Source organism: Petromyzon marinus, chromosome 5, assembly GCF_048934315.1.
Source record: "Petromyzon marinus isolate PM22_M1 ecotype Great Lakes invasive population chromosome 5, UKy_Petmar_22M1.pri1.0, whole genome shotgun sequence".
NCBI classification, from domain to species: Eukaryota; Metazoa; Chordata; class Hyperoartia; order Petromyzontiformes; family Petromyzontidae; genus Petromyzon; species Petromyzon marinus.
In genome coordinates this window covers 11,018,656-11,041,777 of record NC_133671.1, presented here as the reverse complement: position 1 = coordinate 11,041,777, position 23,122 = coordinate 11,018,656, and the positions used below count along the sequence as shown (strand labels likewise).

Genomic DNA, 23,122 nt, shown 5'->3' with positions numbered 1-23,122 from the left:
AAGGCGCTCACTCTCCATGTTGGGATACTCATCGACAACATACTGGTGAAAGAGGTTGGCGCACTACAATATGTGGTTTCCTCCTCTGTCCATGATCACGAAGGAATAGAAGTTTTTTTTAGAGGAGACAGTTTTGTGAGGGTGTCTTTGTCCTGCAGCTTTGTAATTGGAGGAATCTTGACGTAGTACCCATCTTGGCCTTGCAACAGGAAATGTGTTATTGTAGGGCATCGTATGCTCTGTTAGTGTCAGGAAATTGTGTGATGGTGTTGTCTTGGTATGGAAGAACAATGTCTCTCTCACAATGTTCCTCACCCACCGTAAGAAGGCAAAGTCAACAATATTTGGGGCATTTAACCTCCCTGCGTGCTCCCCGCTTTGGTGGAAAGTAAAGGTGCGGTACAGCAAAATTTTAATAGGTGATGTTCCCACGAATGTAACAACACGATAGACGAAATGCAATGGGATCTAGCTAAGAAAGTCCAACGTATTAGCAGTATAACATATCATTCAGCATTGCAGTAATACGTATCAGTAAATAGCGTGACGAGAGTAATCAAACCAATAGAAATGCATTGAAGAAATAAGCTGAAATAAGTGTACATTAAAGAGCAGCAGTATGTACAGGTATGTTGAGAAGCAGGCTACAGTCTAGATTATAGACTGCCAGTACGCTGACTCAATGACATAAGCGTTGCTACAGTCGACATAAAAAGCTGGCAATACGGTCAGCAGCTGAAAAAGCAGGATACAGTCAACATGAAAGGCTGGCAGTACACTGAGTGAGGTAAAGAAGCAGGCAGCAGATTATAAACTGGCATACACTCATAATGGCCAAAAGCAAAATTAGCAGTGTAGATAATAGAGTGCCAGTGCACTGAAGTTAATTAATCAGCGTCATACAAACACACCTAAAAAAGGAAATATTTAGCAACTTAATAATGCAAAAATTAGTTTTCTGCACACAAACTTTACTGTTGTTATGTCTGGCAACTTATTTGTTTCATAATAGTAAACAATGAACCTGCGTCCTTAGCGAAAGATTCAATAAAATTGTACTTTACATTGCCGTGGTGAGGCCTAGTCCCGTGCAGAGCCTGCGGCCACGCCTAGATTGCCCAGCCGGAGGAGGTGACACATTGCCAGGCTGGGGGCTGTGCCGCTCTCCCCACCCGCGCCGCAATAATGCTATGTAAGCGCTCTAATATGAAAATCTATGGACTTTATATCAGTAACTGCACGCATTGGGGTGGGTGAGGACACAAGACTATGAAGAATTAACCTCTGCGTTATGTGTATATTTTTTAAGCATTGTTAACGCGAATGAAAAATTTTGTAGCGATCGTGTGTGCGTTGCTAGGGGCAACTCCTGTCAGCGTTTCGTGCGTGCGCCATTGCGTGCTTTGTCCGACGGCGGGCGGCAAAACTAAATATATAAATAAAAATCGCCAACAAAAATGCTATTTTAACTATTTTGAAGGTGAGTGATGGGAAAACGGCATAGCGCTTGCCCACCGCGGAGCTTACGGCGTGCTGCCTCGCAATTTTTTTTCGACGTAAACCCCTCCGTTTGAGAGCCAAATCCCTCGCAAGCGCACGTGCGCAGACAGACAGATAGACGGACGGACAGACAGATGGACGGACAGACAAAAAATTACTTTTATAGGTTAGATTATGGAGTAGGTAGATGCTACTGTAGAGTGAGTAGATGCTACTGTAGAGTCGGCAGATACTGCTATAGCGTAAGCAGATACTATTATAGAGTCAGCAGATACCACCTTAGAATCAGCAGTTACTACTATAGTCGGTAGATACTACTATAGTCAGTAGATACTACTACAGTCTGTAGATACCACTATAGTCAGTGTAAACTCCTGCAGAGTCAGTATATATGACTAGCAAGTCTGTAGACTGCTATAATCAGCAGATACTGCTACAGAGTCTGCAGATACCAGAATTTAGTCTGCAGATACTACTATGGAGTCTGCAGATACTGCTACAAGTCAGTAGATACTACTATAGAGTTAGTTAATACTATAGTCAGTGGATACTACTATAGAGTCAGTAGATACTGCTATAGAGTTAGTATATACTGATATAGAGTCGGTAGATACGACTATAGAGTCAGTAGATACTGCTATAGTCAGCAGATACTGCTATAGGATTCGCAAATACTGCTATAGTTAACAGATACTACTTAAAAGTTAATAGTCACTACTATAGTAGTTTATACTACTTTAGAGTCAATATATATGACTATAGATTCAGTAGATACGACTATATGCATTAGATACTACTGCACAGTCAGTATATAGTCCTATAGAGTTGGTTGATACTACTATAGAGTTGGCACATACTACTATTGAGTCAGTAGATACTACTACAGTCAGTAAATACCACTACAGTCAGACAATATTACTCCAGTCAGTAGATACTATGGTCAGTAGATACAACTATAGAGTCAGTAGATACTACTGTAGATTTATTAGATACTACTATAGTCAGTGGATACTACTTTAGTGAGTAGTTACTACTTTAGAGACGGTATATACTACTATAGATTCGGCAGATACTATAGAGTCAGTAGGTAATACTACAGTCAGTAGATACCATTATGGTCAGTATATACTGCTACAGAGTTGGTCTATACTATAGTCAGTAGATACTGCTATAGTCAGCAGATACTGCTATAGAGTCAGCAGATACTACGATGGAGTTAGCAGTTACTACTATAGTCAGTAGATACTACTATAGAGTCAATATATACTACTATAGATTCAGTAGGCACTACAATAGTCATTTGATACTATTGCAGAGTCAGTAGTTACTACTATAGAGTCAGTAGATACTACTATAGAGTCGGTAGATACTACCATAGAGTCGATAGATACTACTATAGTCAGTTCGCTAATACTACAGTCAGATTCCACTACATTCAGTATATACTGCTGCATAGTCAGTAGATACGACTATAGAGTCAGTATAGACTGCTATAGTCAGTAGATACTGCTATAGAGTTATCAGATACTGCTATAGTCAGCAGATACTACTATAGCGTTAGTAGTTACTATTAAAGAGTTGGTAAACACTACTGTAAAGTCAGTAGATACTACTGTAGGGTCAGTAGATACTACTATGATCAGTAATTACTACTACAGTCAGTGGTAACTACTATACAGTCATTCGCTACTATCGTGCTCAGTAGATAATTACTGTACAGTCAATGGATACTACTATATAGTCAGTACATATTACTGTAGAGCAAGATACTACTGTAGAGCCAGATACTACTATAGAGTCACTAGATACTACTCATTCTATTATATGTAGGGTGTGTAGGGATACAGTATATGCCTTTTAGATCAACCATTTACCCCCCACTTTCTATAACTTTTTGGACTTCTGCAAGCCTCTTATAATTTTATTGACGGACAAATGGACAGACAAACGTCACGCCGGTCTTTAACAATAGATTAGTACTTGTGTATGTATATGTTATGTTTTTAAGAAAAGTTTTGAAATATATATTTTTCCCCGGGCAACGCCGGGTACTTCCCGCTAGTATATAATATATTTCTTTCTAAGACACTGTACTTACCACCTTCCAATCACACTTACCCCTTTGCCATCATCACAGCTATCCCCACTTGGCAGTCTGAATATACCACTCAACTAATTTGAACACCCTTATACAAGACTCACTAATGGAAGCCATAAAGGATTACAGTGCTGCAAATTAGAATTCATGTAAGCAAGCCAGCATCCCAGATTGTTAGTCTAAAAAAATTACAAACGTTATCAAAACTAATCAGTGAAAATGTCATTCCTTTACATTACATACTGATTTGAATTATGTCTGCTGCTTTGCGACGGATGACAATACAATTAATGTTAACTTTTATATATGGATCAGGCCTTAAACGTCCTTCATAGTACTTGGCCCAAAGCTTATCAGATCAATATGAAATTAAATACATACAATTGAGATAGCAATACATTCTTAAAATATCAACTTAAACATATGCATGAATGTTTATTGCACGTATACATTATTTGTTTAGCCAGATATGGAAAACTACAGTTATAGCGTGCAGGGACAGTTACTTATCTATGTTGCATATAATATTCGGTGTGGGGATATGGGCTACGATACACATTTGCAAGTTGATGATTGGTGACCTTTAGTCGACTTTGTCAATGACGGAGCGCTTTGGCAATTCTGCACAGACGTTGCTTTCCATCTCTGTGTAAAGTGCCTCAACGGTGAGCACGCTAATCACCAACCTATCCAGTTGTCCATTGCATTTAATTAAAGCCTTATGAAATATAAATAAATTGACCATGTAGAAGTCTATCAAAGACTCACAATGTTGGCTGCATTTTGAAAGTAACTCATGCAAGTCAACTCAAGCATCGGACATGGTGCGATTTAGTGGGCAACTTATTTCCTGCCAGAGCTGTTTTATTTGCTTGAAGTTGTGGCATGGATGTATATTATTTACTAGGTTTGCTACCCGGCTTCGCCCGGGACTTGGATTCACCACGCACGGCCGCCTTTGTCTCCCCAGTGACGATGTTCCCACACCACACCAGTTACTCGTTTGAGGCTGTGTCGACCTAGGGGAGGCCCAGGACCTGTTAAAATAAGCGTCACTGACGGTGGTGGCCGTGACACATAGACGCGCTTGATGCAGACACACACAACTTTCAGGGTGCGTACGGCAGTAAACGACTGAAATAATAAAGCAATGCTGTGCGAAGAACGCCTTAGACCTGCAACACATTTGTATTTAAACTTTACCCGCGATCAGCAGGCACACTCCGATTTGCACGGTTGCCTTACGTACGATGCGAAAGAAGTTCAACATACATATATACATGGATAATATGATCTCCATAAAGTGGGTGCCATCTCTGACGACGCTTTAAATGCAGCTGGGCAAACGATGCACTAAATTGGAGCATGTTTGTTGGACCGTTATTGTTGAAGTAACCGCTGTGATTGTCGAACCGTATGTTTCTTTAAAATAAGCACCCTCTGCTGGATCGACTGGTAATGTCCACACTTACAAGGCTTTCATTATGTTAGAGCTAGTCAAGCCAAATGACATTTCCTTTACGAAACGTGTTTAAGCATAACAAAAAAAAGTATCTATTGGTATTAACTTAAGACGTTTAAAACATCACTGAATAATTGTGCGTTTTGCTTTTCTTCACTAAATGCAATGCTAACGATTCCATGTACTAGATACATAGTTGCTGCTTAATATTTTTGTTCCAACAATGTACAATGTATTATGTTTTGTACTCTTCGTTTCATACATATGAGAATATTGTTGATATCAATATGCAAGATTGTCATGCAATCAGCCACTTGTCCCTTGGTTAATTCATGATGGAATACAATAAAGTATGCAGAGACAATTGCTCATGTACATAGGCATGTGGCACGTTTATGGAAGCACATTACATGTATGTATGTATGGATGCTTGCTTGTTAAGACAGTTAGACGTGAATGCAAGTGAGGGTTTACAACGGTTCTGCATGTCCGGCTCAGATTCTAAGCACTCGTGCTTAAAATGTCTCAAACCGTAATAAAGCCATCACATTTGCTGAAAAGCAACTGTTCGTTAATTGAAGCAATTGGCTGGACCCCGGGGTCCCATCACTGTCTCCCCCGGGGTGGGAAAAAAAAACGAGTAGCGACACGAGTCTTGTTGCCTTACCGACAACAACAAAGCTAAGTGGTCAATCGATTGGCCTCGTCGAGGCACTAAGTTTCGTGAAAAGTTGAAAAATTACACAAAACACGTTAAATTCACTGCCTGCGGGGGGGGGGGGGGGGGGAGGTTTGGTCGGGGGGGGGGGGGCTCGCCTTGGCAAAGAAGCTGAGGATCGACGGCTGACCAGGAGGGCGTCGTCGTCGCCGCGCGCGACTGCGGCGGACGCCCCCCGGGGCTCGCGTTTGGCCGGTGGGGTGGCGCCCGTCGTGTCGGTCGCCGCCTGCCTGCTGCTGCTGGCGGCGCGTTGCTGTCGGGGTCACGAGTGGGCGGACTGAACAACAACAAAAAATAATTCAATTGCAGAACTTTTAAAATACACGTTGATTGGTCCATGTTTAATTTGCATTGTTAGGTAATGCTTAATTCATACTTTGATGTAAATGATTAATTAACAGGTAGTATGAAATAAAAAAAATAAAAATATATGACGTACAATAAAAATCGATTTAAATTTCAATTAATAGCTTTACATACGGTGAGCTTTGAGCAGACTGTGCTGGAGTTAAGCAAGTGTGGCTTTGCGATTTCGCCATATGTTTTCTTTTTTTATGTTTTATTATTGTTAAAAATTGTCTTAATACGATGTGTATGTGTGCATGGACGTCCCACGTTCAATGCCTACGTCTGTAACAAACACAAACCAACTAATCGAGCAGTGCAACACGAAAATCTGTTCTTGCAGCCATCGATGTGAACGCAATAGGATTGTTATTATTCGCCTTTAAACCAATGCTAGCTGCCCGAACAGCAGCAAGAGTGCGAGAGTGGGCGAGGGAGGGAGGGGACAGCAAGCCGTGAGTGCGATAGAGAGAGTGACTGCAAAATGTGCACGGACGCACACAAGCGGTTGGCGATACGGGCAAGCGAGAGAGAGAGAGAGAGGGGAGAGGCGCTCATCTATTCGCTTCCGAACTGCAAAATCACCAGAAGGTCAACTCCCACGAATGGGAGCAAATCGAATTAATGTTTGGTTTCTGCCTCGACCCGTAATGCGATCCCTCCTGTGTTAATACCGCGCGGAGCTCTGTAATCTATGCACACGTCCCCGTGAAGATGACGACGGGGGCGGCTGCGTGGCACGGCAGCGCGCGCGGCGACTGCGCTGACTTGCATCGCGTTTCTCGCGTGTGTTCGCGCTGCTCCCGCCTCGCTCCACCCGCCTCGGAATGCATCCTTAACAGCGCCACAGTGCGCCTGCCTGCCTTCCAAAACGAACGCAAGCGGCAACCTCATCATCATCATCATGTGCCGAGACATGCACTGGCGGAATTCGCAGGGCGCTTCAGCGTATATAGATCTGCACGCAGCTGTACCGCCACTGGGAGGCAACAATAACAAGAAAAAAACAGCCGGTGAATTAATGAAGGTGCCCTTTTAAGCTCGTGTGCGCGCATTCCATGCCTTATTTTTTCTCCAACTCGGTCATTGGACTTAAGCAGAAGATTATTCCGCTGGCTGGACGTCCAGGCAACCAGACCGTGGGGGAGAGAGAGAGAGAGAGGGCAAGCAAGCAATCGCGGCGGGCTTAACACTCGGGGCTGTCCCACAGTCTCTATAAGTAAATGGACGTAGCGTCGGACAGTCAAGGCGAAGCTTGTTGAGCCTTCTTCGAAAAGTGGATTTTTTTTGTTTTGGGGTGAGGGGGGGGGTTTGTTCTCGTGACATCTTTCCCGTCCTTATAGTCAATGTGTCGACGTTAATTACACGGTCATCGAACAAGACGTGCCAAGAGCGGCCGGCGAACTGTCGCGTATGTGTCTTCTTCAATCACCGGTCAGCAGTGCAGAGTAAAATCGGCCACACATTCTTGGTCGGACAGAGACTCTGTGCCTCTTGACGCCGTCGTACTAATCCACCAGATGAATGTGACTGGGCATCCAGAAAACTTTACCATGGCAATCAACAAGAAGATGCAGGCTTCGTGTCGGATATTAGGCGCCCGTCACCAGTCGCTGACCCTTGTTATCTTACTTATGAAAGGTAAGTGTGCATCCACTAACATTTGAGTGTATACTGCGCTGAGCAACTTATACTGCGTATACCTTTGTAATAGTGAGTGCTATTGATGTGGAAATGTGTTTTTTGAATGCAACTGAGCACAGTCATCAATATTACACCCATATTCCTGAAGCATCGTTGAGCTATACCAGTAATATACCAGAAAATCAGTTTTAAGCTACAGCTCTGACTGTTTCATTACAAAGAACAGCGTCCTGTCTTTTTATTTTGTTCAATTATTCATTAGACTCTTACGTACGAATGAGTAGAGGCTGTCACGTTAAATGGTTAATTCCTGTAAATAATTCCTGTTTAATTTCAAAGGCTTTCAACAGCTCCTGTGTTGTAATTGATAAAATCATATGGATAGTTGTAAATCTTGCATCATCCAGCACATTTTTTTTCGTTAAGTTTAATTGTTGTATTTGGTAGATTTTTTTTCGTGTCATTGAAAGAAGTATGAATTTACTCACGGACAATAATCTTGTTTCTTTATTTGAACATAAACATTGTATATCTCCATAATGTTTAAACAATTATCCCGGGATACATGTTGTTTATGTTTCAGTCATGTTGTCTCACAAAGGGGCTATATTTTCAAAATAGTTTTTGCCTTCACCTTTTGGACTCTTTCACTAAATCCAAACAATCCTTCGGAGAACCGAGTCTTTGCTGTGATGTCTCATGTTTTAGCTAATCGACTAAAATTAGGTCGTTAAACTTTTGTAATCCTTTTTGCAGCTGACAGCAGGTCACTTAGGCATTAATGGCTTGGGGAATGTATTAAAGGCTGAAATAGTTGCACATTATCGCGCAGAGTTTGTGGATATATCATTATGAAAGCTCTGGATTCATGCACATTGAAGTGGAGGTGCTGTCGTGAATACATTCATAACCACATCTTTAGCATTTCACCACTACTGTTAATTTATTTTGTTCCCTAAATAGCATTTACAAACATGCTGTAGTCACAGTATGTCGTCTGGTTACTATTAATATTGTGACGTGTTTATGTTGTGTGTTTGAGTGTATAATGCTTATGTCATGCAAGCACTTCACCGCTTTTGAATGGATGGAGCAAGCAGTTCCTTGGTGGATGGGGAAAGCAGTGCCAGGCAGCAGAGGGAGTTAGAGGTGGAGAGAGCATGAGTCTGGAAAGATTGTGCTTGTTATGTAGGCACAGCATGTGCACGCTGTTCAAATAAAAATCCTTGGTTATAAGAGCACCACGCCAACTCACCTGCTGGTGGGTGTACGGTTGCCAGAATTCACACTTTGTGGGTGTCTCGCACATGTACTAGACCAAGGCTTTACCACTAAATAGTAATGTTTTGAATACCGTACACGATTGTGGTTGAGAAAGGTATCGATTGTGTTTAAATCCGCAATTGGAAAAATATCTCGGATTTGTGGTTTCAGATTGTTTTATACCTCAGGAATAGCAACTGCTGAGAATACAAGTCACCAACAATTTCATAGTCATAGAAACCGCATAGCTTCAGCCAGGTGGCTCAGCGGCAGAGCGAGTAGCACCGAATCAAAAGGTTGCGAGTTCAGATCCTGGTGAGGGGTTGGCTCAGCCCATCATACCCCCCCCCCCCCCCTCTGGAATCAATCAAAAGAAGAACCGCTCTGCGGAAAGGTACACAGTGTGTGTCCTATAGACTTGTGGCACCACAGGAATGTGGCATTTCGACCACTGGATCAGGCCTGTATAAAGGAGATGAGCCCTGTCTCAATGCTCATTTGGGCAGGAAATTACTTTTATGCCATCCATGCAAATGCTGAATGGGCCCCCACAGCCACAGGGAGGCCTATAAAGCTTCTGGATTTGCTGATGGGTGAAACTACCCCAATTAACACCCAGATGCACACAGACAGCATTTTTGAGAAAAAGAAAAACGTTAATAGTATGCTTTCAGAAAGTTGTTATCATTCATGGAAGCATAATTTGATATATTATTTATGTTAAATCACAAATGTTTCTCTAATCTGTCACAGCGGTAATAAAAAAGTAAAGCAAATTTTAATTGATGACGGTTTCCATTTTTTAGTGTTGAAATTTAACAACGTCTATATATAATCCACTTAATTTACGAAGATGAACTGGACCATCGCAAAACTATACAAGCGTTCTCGTGTAATAGGTCAGTAGGCAGGTGGGAATTTGAGTTAAAGGATTTTATGAATTAAACAACTGTTGTTGCACATCAAACTAGGTTACACCTGTCAATATCCGATACACATGTCTAAGTGGAAAAAAAACATTTCCGGCAGTTATTTGTATAATCGTATGTCTATGTGGTGTATTGCTTTGGCATGGCATCATACTTTTCCATAATTGTATCAGCATGGCCTAAATGGGTTTATACTAGCTCATCAGTGGCATCTAGACCCAGTCACTAGCAAGAGGCATGTATAGACAGATGATATGCACATGCATACCAATAGTAAATTTAGAAACATGCGTTTACAATATTTAGTTGCTATACATTTCCACATGATAAGCCACTTCGGTGAGCTATCATTTGTGGTCAGGTCACTTCTGAAAAAGAGCTGCATATAGCTCAGTGGGTCTTACCTGGTAAAATAAAAATAACATCTTTATCTTTGCACATACGACATTGCATTAATCACACACAAACTGTTGATATACTACATGTAAACGCTGAAGTCTGAACTTCAGATATACTTTCCATGCCAATCGCAAAATATCGCATCCTAATATCCAGTCAAGCAGTTCATAGCGGCTTCACCCATTCAGCAACAGTGAATGCACTTGAAGATGTGCAGCAACAGTCGCTGCTTACTCATTTAAACGTATGCTTAAAAAAAAACACCCACTTTAATAAGACGCCTTTGTATATTTCTGTCACATTGACTACTATATTGCATATATTGCAGCAATAATTTGTGACAGTGATTGCAGAATAAAGACAATCACATGGGAAATGGAGTGCCACAATAATCCATCTCATTCATAGTTTATATCGTAAAGTAAAACATAGTTTTGAAACTGCCCTTTGTACATTCCCTCGTGAATTTGCAGCACTGCTACTGTAATAAAATGTTTGTATTCGGTAGCTTGATGGCCTGTTACAGTGCTTACAACGCTGTCTTTGAGCTCGTGTGCGTGCAGGTTCATAGTGATAACCAAGGGACCCCCTCCACCGTAAAGCAGGTCCTCCTCCCCCTTTGAAAAATTGAGCTGCAAAACATCGTTTTGGCCATTTGGTCACCAACATTATTATAATAAAAACCCACACAAAGTGATTTCTGCATCATGGCTGCGCCTGCTTCCAATGTCCCCTGCTGTGTCGAAGCTCGATGGTGGGGCTTCGATCACAGTGTCGTCTCCCTGTCTCTCCCAGTCTTTATGTTTCTCCATGTGTATGTGTGTCCCTGTGTATGTCACTGTCTCTGCCCTCGCTCTCATCCAGCATCATCATCTCTCTGTGTCTCCCTGTGTCTTTCTGTGACTGCCACTGTTAATTAAGTATGTGTAACGATCATCATGATCCATCATCACCCATCATCATCATAAAACACATCCACCATCATCATAAAACACATCCACTATCAAAATCACCATCTGTACCATCAGCCACAGTACTCAATCATCATTGTCATTATCATCATCATCTTTACCATAATTCATCATCATCTATCCAACATATCCATCACCAATATCACGACCAACATCACCATCATTCATTACAATTAATTGTAACCATAATCCGCCATCATTAATCCATCACTATCATTGCCATCATTACGCTAGTCGACAATCATCAATCCATCAAATTATTATCACCACAATTCATTACTATCCATCATCTCCATCACCAATGTGACCATTATTCTTTAATGTGACCATCACCCCCCCCTCTCTCTTTTCGTCTGCCCCCCCCCCCCCTTTGAATGCTGCCTCAGTACACTTCTGTTTAACACGTAGGCTTTCGCGACCTATAATAATATAGTTTTTTTTGGGTTATATCGCGTAAATATGATTGTCGTTAAACCCGCCACCACCCGACACAGCCAATTTAGTAAGGTTTGTCACGTAAACAGAACATGCCAATTCGTTACTAGTACAGCACACCGGTGTGTTGGAGAGCAAATCCACAACATTTACAATCTCAGTACACTTCTGCTTAATGCAGTGTGCATCCACTCTCTCAGCCAGCTTTGGGTCAGTTTGTACAGGTTCCTTGAGTCAACTTGCATCAGGTCATTGCTGTGATCATTATCAAAGTGTCACTGCTTGCTGTCATGTGGGAATTAAATATTGCAAGTGAACCATTGTTTGCTGTGTTCTTGGCCAAAGCACCAGACATGAGTTAAAATATAAGGATGTGATACAATGGTTCTCACCTAAATTTAATGCAAGATTGTGACTGCATTTATTTTTCAGTGCTCAGAATGATCCATCATTTGTAGCTCATGTCGTAAAAAAATTATCAAATAATTAGACATTTCCAATATTAGCCATCACAACAATAATTTCACATGTCAATTTCAATTATAATTTCCCCCCTTCTATATAATTAATTCACTGTATATTATTTTTCAGTGTTTTTTATATTCAACTCAAGGGAAAGGGATTAGCATAACATATTGCACACTCAAATGGTTGCAACAGAGGTGGCCGGTTGGCTCAGGGGTCAGAAAATTGAGCCAGCATCGCAGAGATCCTGGGTTCGATTTCAAAGCAGTCACCTGCGATTTAACTGGGTTCTCAAGTGCAGTATGTATGCATGTTGAACTCCTTTTGCGCCGTACGTAGCCAACCATGCTGATTGGAGGTGCAGTGAGCTGAATGCTTGGCTCAAGACACCAATAACTGAACAGAACAAACAAACATTTAGTTTTTCAATTCAATTGGCTTATTGCAGCGCTGATAATTAATTTTAAAAAATCTCGGTTTGGTTGACATTTGACAAACAATATTTGCAGGGTATTAAACGAAACAGCATGCCTCTAGTGTTGATGAGGAGACCTTCTTTAAGTGATTTCAGCAGTTTCCCTGTGAAATTGCCTGCTGAGGTTGTTCTCCAACACAGGGTGGTGCACTGCTAGCTGCAGAATTGTGAAATTGATGTTTTCATCACATGAATGACACCGATAGCACAATTGTAACTGTGATGGGGTGGTAAACTGAAAAAATAAATAAATGCACATAAATGCTTGCAAAAGTTAAGACCTTTTTTTGCAATATACAGTTTATGCAATTAACTGTTACAGGCTAATGCAGTCAAATTAATAAAACAAAAATAAAACATATTGTCTTGCTCTCATATGTTTTAATAACTTACGAGTAATGTAAACCAATAGTAATTAAACCATCAAATATGACTCCGATGGCACTAAACTAAGGTGTAGGTTTGAGTAAAGTTTAATTCTGACAATTCTTATAGCATTATTTAATGGAGCTAATTGTAATAACTATTGCTTGACAACGTGGGCGCTTCAAACATATACTTCTATGTATTTAAACACGTTACGCTTGTCTCAATTGCCTCTAAAATAGTATTTTGTAGTGCGGAAATAGATGCACAGGTTTAATTAGATATGATGGTATGAAATGTTCTTATTTATCGAACTGAAATTAATAACATAGAATGCTCTTACATGGATATTTTAGAGCAAATCCAACAGCATAGACATTCATAATAAACGTTTTTGGGTTAGATCGCGTTATTTATAAATGTGTCGTAACCCTCCACCACCCGACATGGCCAATCAGTAAAAAAAAAGTGTCACGTTGGCAAAACACAAATAGTTCACTACTTTAGCCCACCGGTGTGTTGAAGAGTGAATCTACAACATTTACATGACAATATTACATGATACTATTACCATTATTATACATTACTTTGGCAAAATTGTAATTGATACGTAAAAAAAAACAGATAGTAAAAATTATATATTCTGAAAAAAGTAAAAATCACTTTTTCCTAAACTGGGAATGTTCCCATAAGCCAAACTGCCTGAAGGTAATAATTGACAAACGAACAGCCAATATGTTATTGATTGCTATAAAATGCTATATCATTAACACACTTGACTTGTGATGGAATAGTTGTGAGTTCAAATCCCGGTCAAGGGTTGACTATGCGGATCATCCTCCGTAGAAGTTCGACTGGTTATTCAATGTATTGATTGGACCCTGCCATATAAATATGACATTTATACTGCTGGCTTAGGGCCACCAACATGTATTCAAAGTGGCCAGTGGCATGTATTGCCATGTATTGTGTTGGCACCACTGAGAATACTGTGTTTGAGACCAGATAGCCACCCGTGATGAAACTGTGTTCTCAAGGGGAGTGAGTCATTGGTCTCAGCTTGTACACCAATGACTGTACGAGGAGATATCTTGTTAAATTTAGATGACTCACTTGATTTAGCTCTGCAATGTACTTTTGGATGTACCATGTGTTGTTTGGTGGCACATCCCAAAAACACTCCTGAGAGCTATACAAACCTATGCAGAAGTTACTTGGTTTGGCAAACCCCAGACCAGAGGATTAAACTTTTGAGTTTAATTGCTCTACAGTGAACATCATTTGCAGAGTATTAAAAATACTGTTCCATGTAGTATGGATAAGAGGAAACCCTGGTGTGATTAAGAGGCAACTGAAGGGACTCAGAAGTCGTGCTATCATTTCATATTATGGAAGTCATTCTCTGACACAATACTGAATTAAACAATTCTAGCTGGGAGAGTTCTACTTTGAAATGTAACGATGTGGCAGTCATAGCATGCTAAAACACATTTTGAGGGGAAAAAAAGGTAAATATATAAATATAAAACATATTATATATTTATATGAACATTAAAGTAAAGCAAGGTGCATCCCTGCCGTGTCTTGTTCACACCACTGCTGCCGGAAGTTGCCCCCACTACAGGGAGCTCTAGAGAGTTATTTTGGCCTCCTCTTCCACGCTGGAAGCCATCTTCGAGGTCGGAGTACCCACACCTTGCGCCACCAAACACCACTCATCAATCGACGAACTGTGGTATACCCGTTTATGCTGATGGGTGGAGAGAGGTAAGGGTGGGATTTAAAAAAAAGCACTTGCCCATTGTTTATACTGCCACGCTGGGAGATATAACCAGTGCCCTCTGGATTGCAAGTCCAGTGTGTTGACATGTAGTGTATATAAATATTTTAAGGTATGGACAGATCATTAAAGCTTTAGTAAAACAGAAGTAAGTATTCAGAATGATGCTCGCATAAAATGTGTGATTCTTTCTTGGAGTACTGAGGACAGTACATTACGTACATTTGTGAAGGACAAACATTTGAAATCCAATTTGATATATAATGAAATCACTGCTTACACAATAAACAAAATCACTTAAACATAACGGCAGGATTTCGAATTTGTTTAATTATTTTGATTTGCTGTGTACAATTTAAGGTTACTTAGATATGTGTGTATGTCTCTCATTATTCCATGGTCAAACAATAAGCTCCATTATCTCAAGGTAACTGAAAGAAGAGAAAAATGAGAAAATTGTATGACACTCAAATATTGGAGCTGCAGAGACCCACAGAGGTGACTGGCATTGATATAATGCGTTTTCATTTATATTTTAAAACCTCTTAAAGAGACATGAAATGCAAAACTGGATTATCATACTCTTCAGCTGAATGTTGACTGTCAATTTTTATTTTAATATAAAAAAAATATATGCTAAATAAAATAGTACATGGACTCAGAAGATAGAGGATGTTATTTAAAAACAGTGGTGTTTACATTATATTCACTGAAATTACTTCTTAGGTGACTTGGAGAATAATTTACATTTCCCTCCTGTAAATACTTGAAAATAGTAGTGGGGCATTGATAATTCTACTGGCAGTATACCTAACATGACTTGTATGCTCATTAAGCCTAATGTGTTGCTACAACACATTGGGAAAAATGTTACTGATGTTGAGAACACCCCAACATATAAACTAGAGTAACATAGGAGTGCCAGAAATGAATTTTTGTTAAGAAAATAGGTCAAAGTCAAGATGGAATCATGGGCATTACCACCAATGACACCACACCTCACTGTCACTTTATTCTGTTTGCAAGATCCCACAGCTGTTGCAAAGTTGTCAACTGTCCTCCAAAGCCTGCACTTAAAGGAGCCCACCATCTGGCTTAGGCCTTCATTTGATTGTTAACCATTGGGTGCCCACACCAAATTCCCATCTCGGTAATCGGAAATTTTCCATCCTGCACAGAAACTGTACCCCACCCATTTAAACTTCTATATTACATCTCCATTGCCTTCTTGTGTAGTTTTATTCTGAACTTTCAAGGTGCTTTCTCTATCTTTCCTTGACTTTCTCGCATACTATCCGGAACTTGTATTCAAATGCAAAAAAGCAAATTTTCCAGTTGATTTGTTCAGCTTTCTAAATCATGCAGGAATAGGAATTACTTTTTGCCTCACCCATTGTTTATGGTTTCTAACTACATTAATGTATACAAATTGCTATATTAAGTGCATCCATCTTTCTTTATCTGACTATCAAAAAGATGATCCAATAAGCACAAAACTTTACTTTAAAGTTGTATTTCTCTATTGAGCATGCTGCATAGGAAACGAGATAGTTGATCAAAGGGTAGCCTGAAATTGGAGGTGAAAACCAACACTAAAAATATTTACAAAACCAGCGCTAAAGGAAATTGCATACTTTCCCTCTCCTACCAATGACATCATTGCATGTAGCATCATCTTGAGATGTCACACTGAATGCTATTGCTAACTACTGTAAATAATTCCTACAACAAACACGTTGCAAATCAAAGCAGAATGCATCTGGATTATGTTTATCCCTTCTTCGTTCTTGCAGTGGTTGTGAATATATGGTTTTCATGAAAATGTAGAGTAGCATGAACAAACATTCTGATGTATACAACCACGAGTCCCATTGTACAAGTTTTTTTAAGCAGCTTCTTTTCTTTCCACACAGATTGACATGTGTTCCTAAAGTCATTAAAACAAATACAAAGATCCACTACATATTCCGAGCGCTTACCTCGTAAATGTTTTATTGCTACAACTGATCCTTGCACTAAACTCACAAGATGTTTCCCTGAAGACCATTTCTGTTGGCTGTTTGGCATATTCGGCATTATCCAGGCAATAGACCCTATCCCTTGAGAGTTACCATGGTTTTGTATCCCCCCCCCCCCTTCTTATATAATGATAGGGTGACCTTTTTCAATCCTGTGGCAATTATTCCTTACTCTACGCGGGTCTGATTATCTTCTGCAGTTCCTCCAATATCTCTTGGCCATCTTCGTTCCAACGTCTCAGATGGAATTCCACACGCTCCTGCTGCCTTACCAGGTTTCAGTTTTGTTAATAATGTTGCAGGTCCCCCTTTTGAGTTATTTCTGCCTCCAAAGCTTCAGTATTCTCTGCTGTTTGCATCAGTATTCAATGCTGCATTCTTTTTCCAAGTAATTCTGCTTAGTGTTTGGTTCTTTCAGTTACATGACAGTGTAAAAAAAAATATGCAGGAATAGAGGAATTCCTTAATATCTGTCAGAGACTGTTTATTGGAAAACAATTTGTAAATAATTTATATCAACTAAATGTCATGGTATTTCATCACATATTCACTAGGCACATCCAGTACTGTATTTGTACTTTGTTTATCTGCTGTTATTATCGAAAGATGTTCACTAATCCAACCCTTTTCATATTCAGTAATGCATTGCTAATCTTGAAGACATTCACTTAATCTTGATTTGAAGCTTTCATGACTGCAGAAATCCATAATCTTTGGTTCTTTTGGTAAAGTCACGTAGATTCAAAATTAATAGATCACGATGTTTCGATCGCAACACAAGTAGCCGTCATCAGGTGAAACACAGCAGGAGAACTGCTGACGTACGTCAGCAGTTCTCCTGCTGTGTTTGTTTCAACATTCACTTACTTTTAAAGACAATGACAAACATCAAGGAGCGATTTCCATGTACATGGCAATATTTGCTGTGGCAGAAAGTTCACTTTCTGGAAATACCACTCAGGTTTGTTTTGCTTTTCCTGAGCCTACTGGAGTACTCTCCTCGACCACGGAATGAGTGGAGTGCATTTCGAGACTCCAGAAAAAAGCTAACCTATCTTAAATTATGGATGCGGTGAGAAGATTTGACCATTACCAGTTGGGTGTGATCGTGCTACTGGGAGTAGTAGCACAACTGTTACCACACTGTGTTATGTACCCGAATAACAAGTTCGATTCCTGGCCACTGTAAACATCAGTGGTGAGCATGTGAATACCTGAACCAATCCAGGGCCTCCCATATATCTACCTTAGTTGAGTAGCTGGTTTTAGTGTTGTGGTTATAAACATGAGCAACGCTGACCACATCAAGGGCATCACAAAGGTTCCTGGAGGCCTAAGGCTGGAGGTGCAGGGAAATGCCACAAGTGGAAGTCTTATCATCTTAAAACGCACGCTTTCGTGACGAATACACATATTTATGCAATCTAATGCAAAAACCTTTATTATTAATATATCATCTTAATATTTAGTGACAAAGAAAACTGGCCCATTTTGGCACCCTATTTTTGTGTGAGGTGCAGGCAAATTCCACATTCTGCCTCCCCCTTCGCCCTGTATGGCCCTGGCCACACGACACCTTAATATATTGTGCAACTCTTTATGAGTGCTGAGCACTTTCCAAAACAGTCAAAAAAAGCAGGACGAGGGATCTTTGTTTTTAGTGTCTGCTTCGCGAGGTGGGTGGGCAATGGTGATACAGTGATTAGCACATTTGCTATGAATCATAGGTCCAAGATAGATTTCTAGACATAGTTAAAATCAGTGGCTGATATTTTAACCACCCTCGGGCCTCTCCTAGGTCGACGCAACCTTCAAATGAGAGTACCTGGTGTGGAAACATCAGCACCGGGGAGAGAAAGGAGTCTGTTGGCCATAGTTCTGACCACACCACCCCTTTATGCGCTGTACCAGCTTTAATAGGTGCTCCCTTATAGCACTTGATCCAACAGACTATTCAAAGCTGTAAGGGTTGTTTTATGTCTTTGACACTAAAAGGATGGGAACTGCTGAGAACATAAGATCCCTATAAAAGGTCAGAGTGACTTTTTAGCGCTCAATTCCATCGGTGGCCTCTAAGCTAGTGGTGCACATTCCACATTTCTCTGGTAGCAGCCAGTCTCTGCATATAACAGCCACTGTTAGATTTCCACTAAATAGTACCGCTCATATTGACCCCCTAAGGAAGAGCATGATGATGATTGATGATTGGGCCGAGTCAACCCCCTAGTTGGGAATTGCGCTCAAAACTACATGTGAATCGATCACTGTAACCACAGCATCGTCCGGCTGGGTAGCTGAGCAACTGGCCACGCACCTCTGGCATGTGTCTCACACCTTCGCCGTGTGTTGTATATAACCTCCCCTCACCCTGTCCCAATCCCTGGACTCGTACGTTAAGCTCCACCACCATCCTAAAAAAAAAAACGTCCTATGCCAGTGACTAGATGCGCACGTTAACTGCATTCATATTGTTTGTAATGTCGCGTGTCTCTCGTTTATATGGGTAGCGGCGATGCAGTGGTTGGTGTGCTGCACGAATAACCCGGCAACCTGAGTTCGATTCCGCGTTTTGGGAGACAAAGGCGTCCGAGCACAGTCTCGGCCACCCCACCCCCTCGTGCATGATTCCAGCCTTCATTAGTATTTGCCCAAACAATGTGGGACCTTTGTTCATATATATATTTTAACGTGTGTCTGTTTTCATGTATCTGCGACTGTATGTTTTGTGTGGATACGTTGTGTAGCAGTTCTACGTATTATGTGGGCCTCTATTGGTGTGTTTATGTGGGCCTCTATTGGTGTGTGTGTATATAAAGACATAGCCAAAGTAGAATTAGCGAGCACCTATGAAGGTGGGAGGGGACAGGATGGGTTCATATCATCGCCATCAGTGATTATGTAATCAATGCATTTATTACTTCTTTTTGTTGACATTTTTTTGGACTACTTATTGCCTTTATTGAATTGTTTTTAATAGCTGCCGCACTGTTTGAGAGGAGAACTTGCAAAGTAAGCATACCATTGTACTGTGTACACTTAGCTGTACTCTGCGCATTTAACGAATGAATTTTGTTTTGAATTGTTGGCCGTGAGCGGGAATGGAACTCGTGTCTCCGAGGTGATAGCGCAGTGCGCTAACCACTATGCCACCGCTCCCCACGTGTGCAAACATACACACACCACGAAAGTGTATGTGTGCGGATCTGTGATAGATTATTCTATGACGTGTGATACACCTGCCATTGGGAGGACAAATCTGCCTGTAATGGGACAAATACACCAGGGATGGAACTTAATCTTCTGCAGCGGGCCCCCTTTTCAGCATGGTCAGGCATGCATATTTGTGGTGGTGGAATTCCCATCACATTATGGTGCAGTGGACATGCTTGTATGTGCCTCCTGAATAGCACTCATATGTGCTGGCACGCCCACGGCACAGGCACTCGGGGCCATGCCCCCAACTGTGACTTTTTCCCACCCTAATCTACTGTGAGTATGGGAGTGGAATGGGTTTTTTTGTGTTTAGAACTGGGTCTTGTATATTCACTGGAGTGGTCTAGCCAATAACATGATTAAGGCTCAACGCTGCCGTAGGTTGTCGAGGCTATGCTGCGTTGCTCTCTGATGTACTTTGCTGCACTACTGGTTGTGCTGCATTGCTCTCTGATGTGTTTTTGGATTGCATCGCATTTTGTTCTGCATGATGTCCGACGTTTCACTCCACGTACGGGGAGCTTTTTTAGGAACTGAATGCAGACGTGGTACAATGTGGTCTCCTAGCGATGTCGGAGACCTCCATGAATTCTAAATAATGTTGACATAACATGAAGGATGCAAAACGCTAAGATGCCAGCTAGCAACCTCAGCAAAAATGAGCGTTTTGAATTATATAAATTAAAAAAGAGGAATGATATTGTAGTTCTCTCAGCTGACAAAGGCAATGCTACTGTTATCATGGATAAAATAGAATACAACAACAAAATTAAAGAATTACTCGACGATGGTAGTTATACAAAAATAAAAAGAGATCCCACCAACAGCCTCGTCACACAAACCAACAAAATAATTTCTGATTCAACCGCATTAATTGATCAATCTAAACAGTTTTCATTGAAACCTTCTGCTGCCAGGCCACCAAGATTATACGGCTTACCAAAAATACATGAAGTTGATACACCTCTTCGTCCCATAGTCTCTACTATCAGCTCCCCCACCTACAAACTAGCTCGTTTTTTGTCTGAAATCCTGCGTCCTTTCACTGGAAAGACCACCTCTGCGGTACAAAATTCTACTCACCTGGTATCAACAATCAAGGGTATTTCCCTGTCCCCAGACGACCTGCTTGTCAGTTTTGATGTAGTTTCCTTATTCACCAAGGTTCCTGTACCTGACACCATTGCAATCATTGAAGACTTGGTTCATCAAGGACTAAACACTGAGGTACCCCCCCTGGTGAGACACTGTTTAACCAATACATACTTCACTTGGAATGGAACTTTCTACAAACAAACTGAGGGCACCCCAATGGGCTCCCCCCTTTCTTCAGTTATAGCTAACATTTTCATGGAGAAATTTGAGACTGACGCCATCCAGACTGCCACTCTGCGCCCAACCTTATGGAAGAGGTACGTGGATGACACTTTTGTCATCTGGCCACATGGCCGGCCTGCTCTAGACCAATTCTTCGACCACATCAATTCCATACACCCAGCCATCAGATTTACCATGGAAGTCGAAATAGATGGCAAGATACCTTTTTTGGATGTCCTAATTAAAAAGAGACCTGATGGTTCAATGAGCCACTCTGTCTACAGGAAAGCTACCCATACGGATGCTTATCTGAAACCGGATTCCCACCACCATCCATCACAGAAGAATTCTCTCATCAAGACTCTGTATCATAGAGCCCAATGCATATCCGACCAGGAACACATAAGCAGTGAACTCAAGCACGTACACCAAGCTCTTAGGGCTAATGGTTACTCCGACTATACAATCCGCAAAGCTATCACTCAAACCATGAAGAAGAACCCTCTTGAGGAGCCTTTCAAAACCATCACTTTACCCTACATTGCTGGGATCACAAAAAAGATCTCCAAAATCTTGAATAAACACAAGATCCAGGTCCGTTTCAACACATTACATAAAATCCGTGATCTGGTTCCGTCTGTAAAAGATGTGATTCCGGACATACAATACCCTGGTGTCTACAAACTAAGTTGCCTCTGTGGTAGTAGTTACATTGGAGAAACCAAACGCCATATCTCGGACCGCATTCGTGAACATAAAGCAGACCTTAAACACGGTAGGACCAACACCTCGGCCGTAGCAGATCATTGTTCTAATTCAGTAGGCTCACATGCCATTGACTTTTCCAAGACGGAGGTTCTTTGTAAGCCATCTGGCTTCCATGAGAGATTCGTTCATGAGGCTATCCACATATACAAACACAGAGACAATTTCAACCGAGAAGATGGATTCTATCTTAGCAATCATTGGAAAGATTTGATAAATCATTTCAGTTCTTGATTGATTGTTCACGCTTACAGTGGCTTTCAGACAGCATACATAAAAACAAATTTCGTCTCCCCCCTCCTCTTTTCAAAAAATAGATGGACTAGTCCTGGCAAACAGCCAATCGTTGCGCGTGACGCAAACGTTATTTTTATATAAATAAATAAATATGCCGTTTTCAAAATAAATTTATGCAAACCGACACACCTGATGATGACCGTTTGAGTTATGGTCGAAACGTCGTGAGAATTTTTTATTGTTTTATATATATTTTGTTATTTTGTTGTTTCTCTTCAACGTGACTTTACCGAAAAAACTAAGAATATGAAGGATACAGTTTAGAAATAACAAAGTTTAAATAAGATACTATCCTGCCAAAATGGAGCAAAATGATGAATGGAGATTTTTCATGAATAGTGGCCAGAATAAGTTTGATAGACTGTTGAGTCATATTTAGTACAAAGTTTACCAATGTAAAATGAAATATTTATCTTTTAGAACAATATTTACCAAGTAGGTTTTTGTGACCAATATTATCCATAATATAGGTTTTTGGGTTAGATCGGGTAAAAATATAAATGTTTTGGGTTTTACTCCAACACACCGGTGTGCTGAACTAGTAACGAATTGGCATGTTTTGTTTCTGTGACAAACCTTACTAATTGGCTGTGTCGGGTGGTGGCGGGTTTAACGACACATGTTTACACCATCTAACCCCAAAAATCTATATTTTGGAGAAC

At 40.8% G+C, this 23,122-nt stretch overlaps 1 protein-coding gene across 2 annotated transcripts in view; it reads left to right on the top strand.

Moving 5' to 3' along the window:
* Positions 1–23,122, top strand: part of LOC116939052 (transmembrane protein 132D-like) — a 586,990-nt gene that overhangs the window by 30,633 nt on the left and 533,235 nt on the right. The window contains exon 1 of one of the 2 annotated variants that reach the window (XM_032946936.2): positions 6,582–7,764. The exons of the other annotated variant lie outside the window; for it this stretch is intronic. Coding sequence (XP_032802827.1) covers positions 7,644–7,764 — 121 coding nt within the window. The 5' untranslated portion in view covers positions 6,582–7,643. Of the gene's footprint in view, positions 1–6,581; positions 7,765–23,122 lie in introns of those variants that run through there. 2 annotated transcript variants of the gene reach the window in all.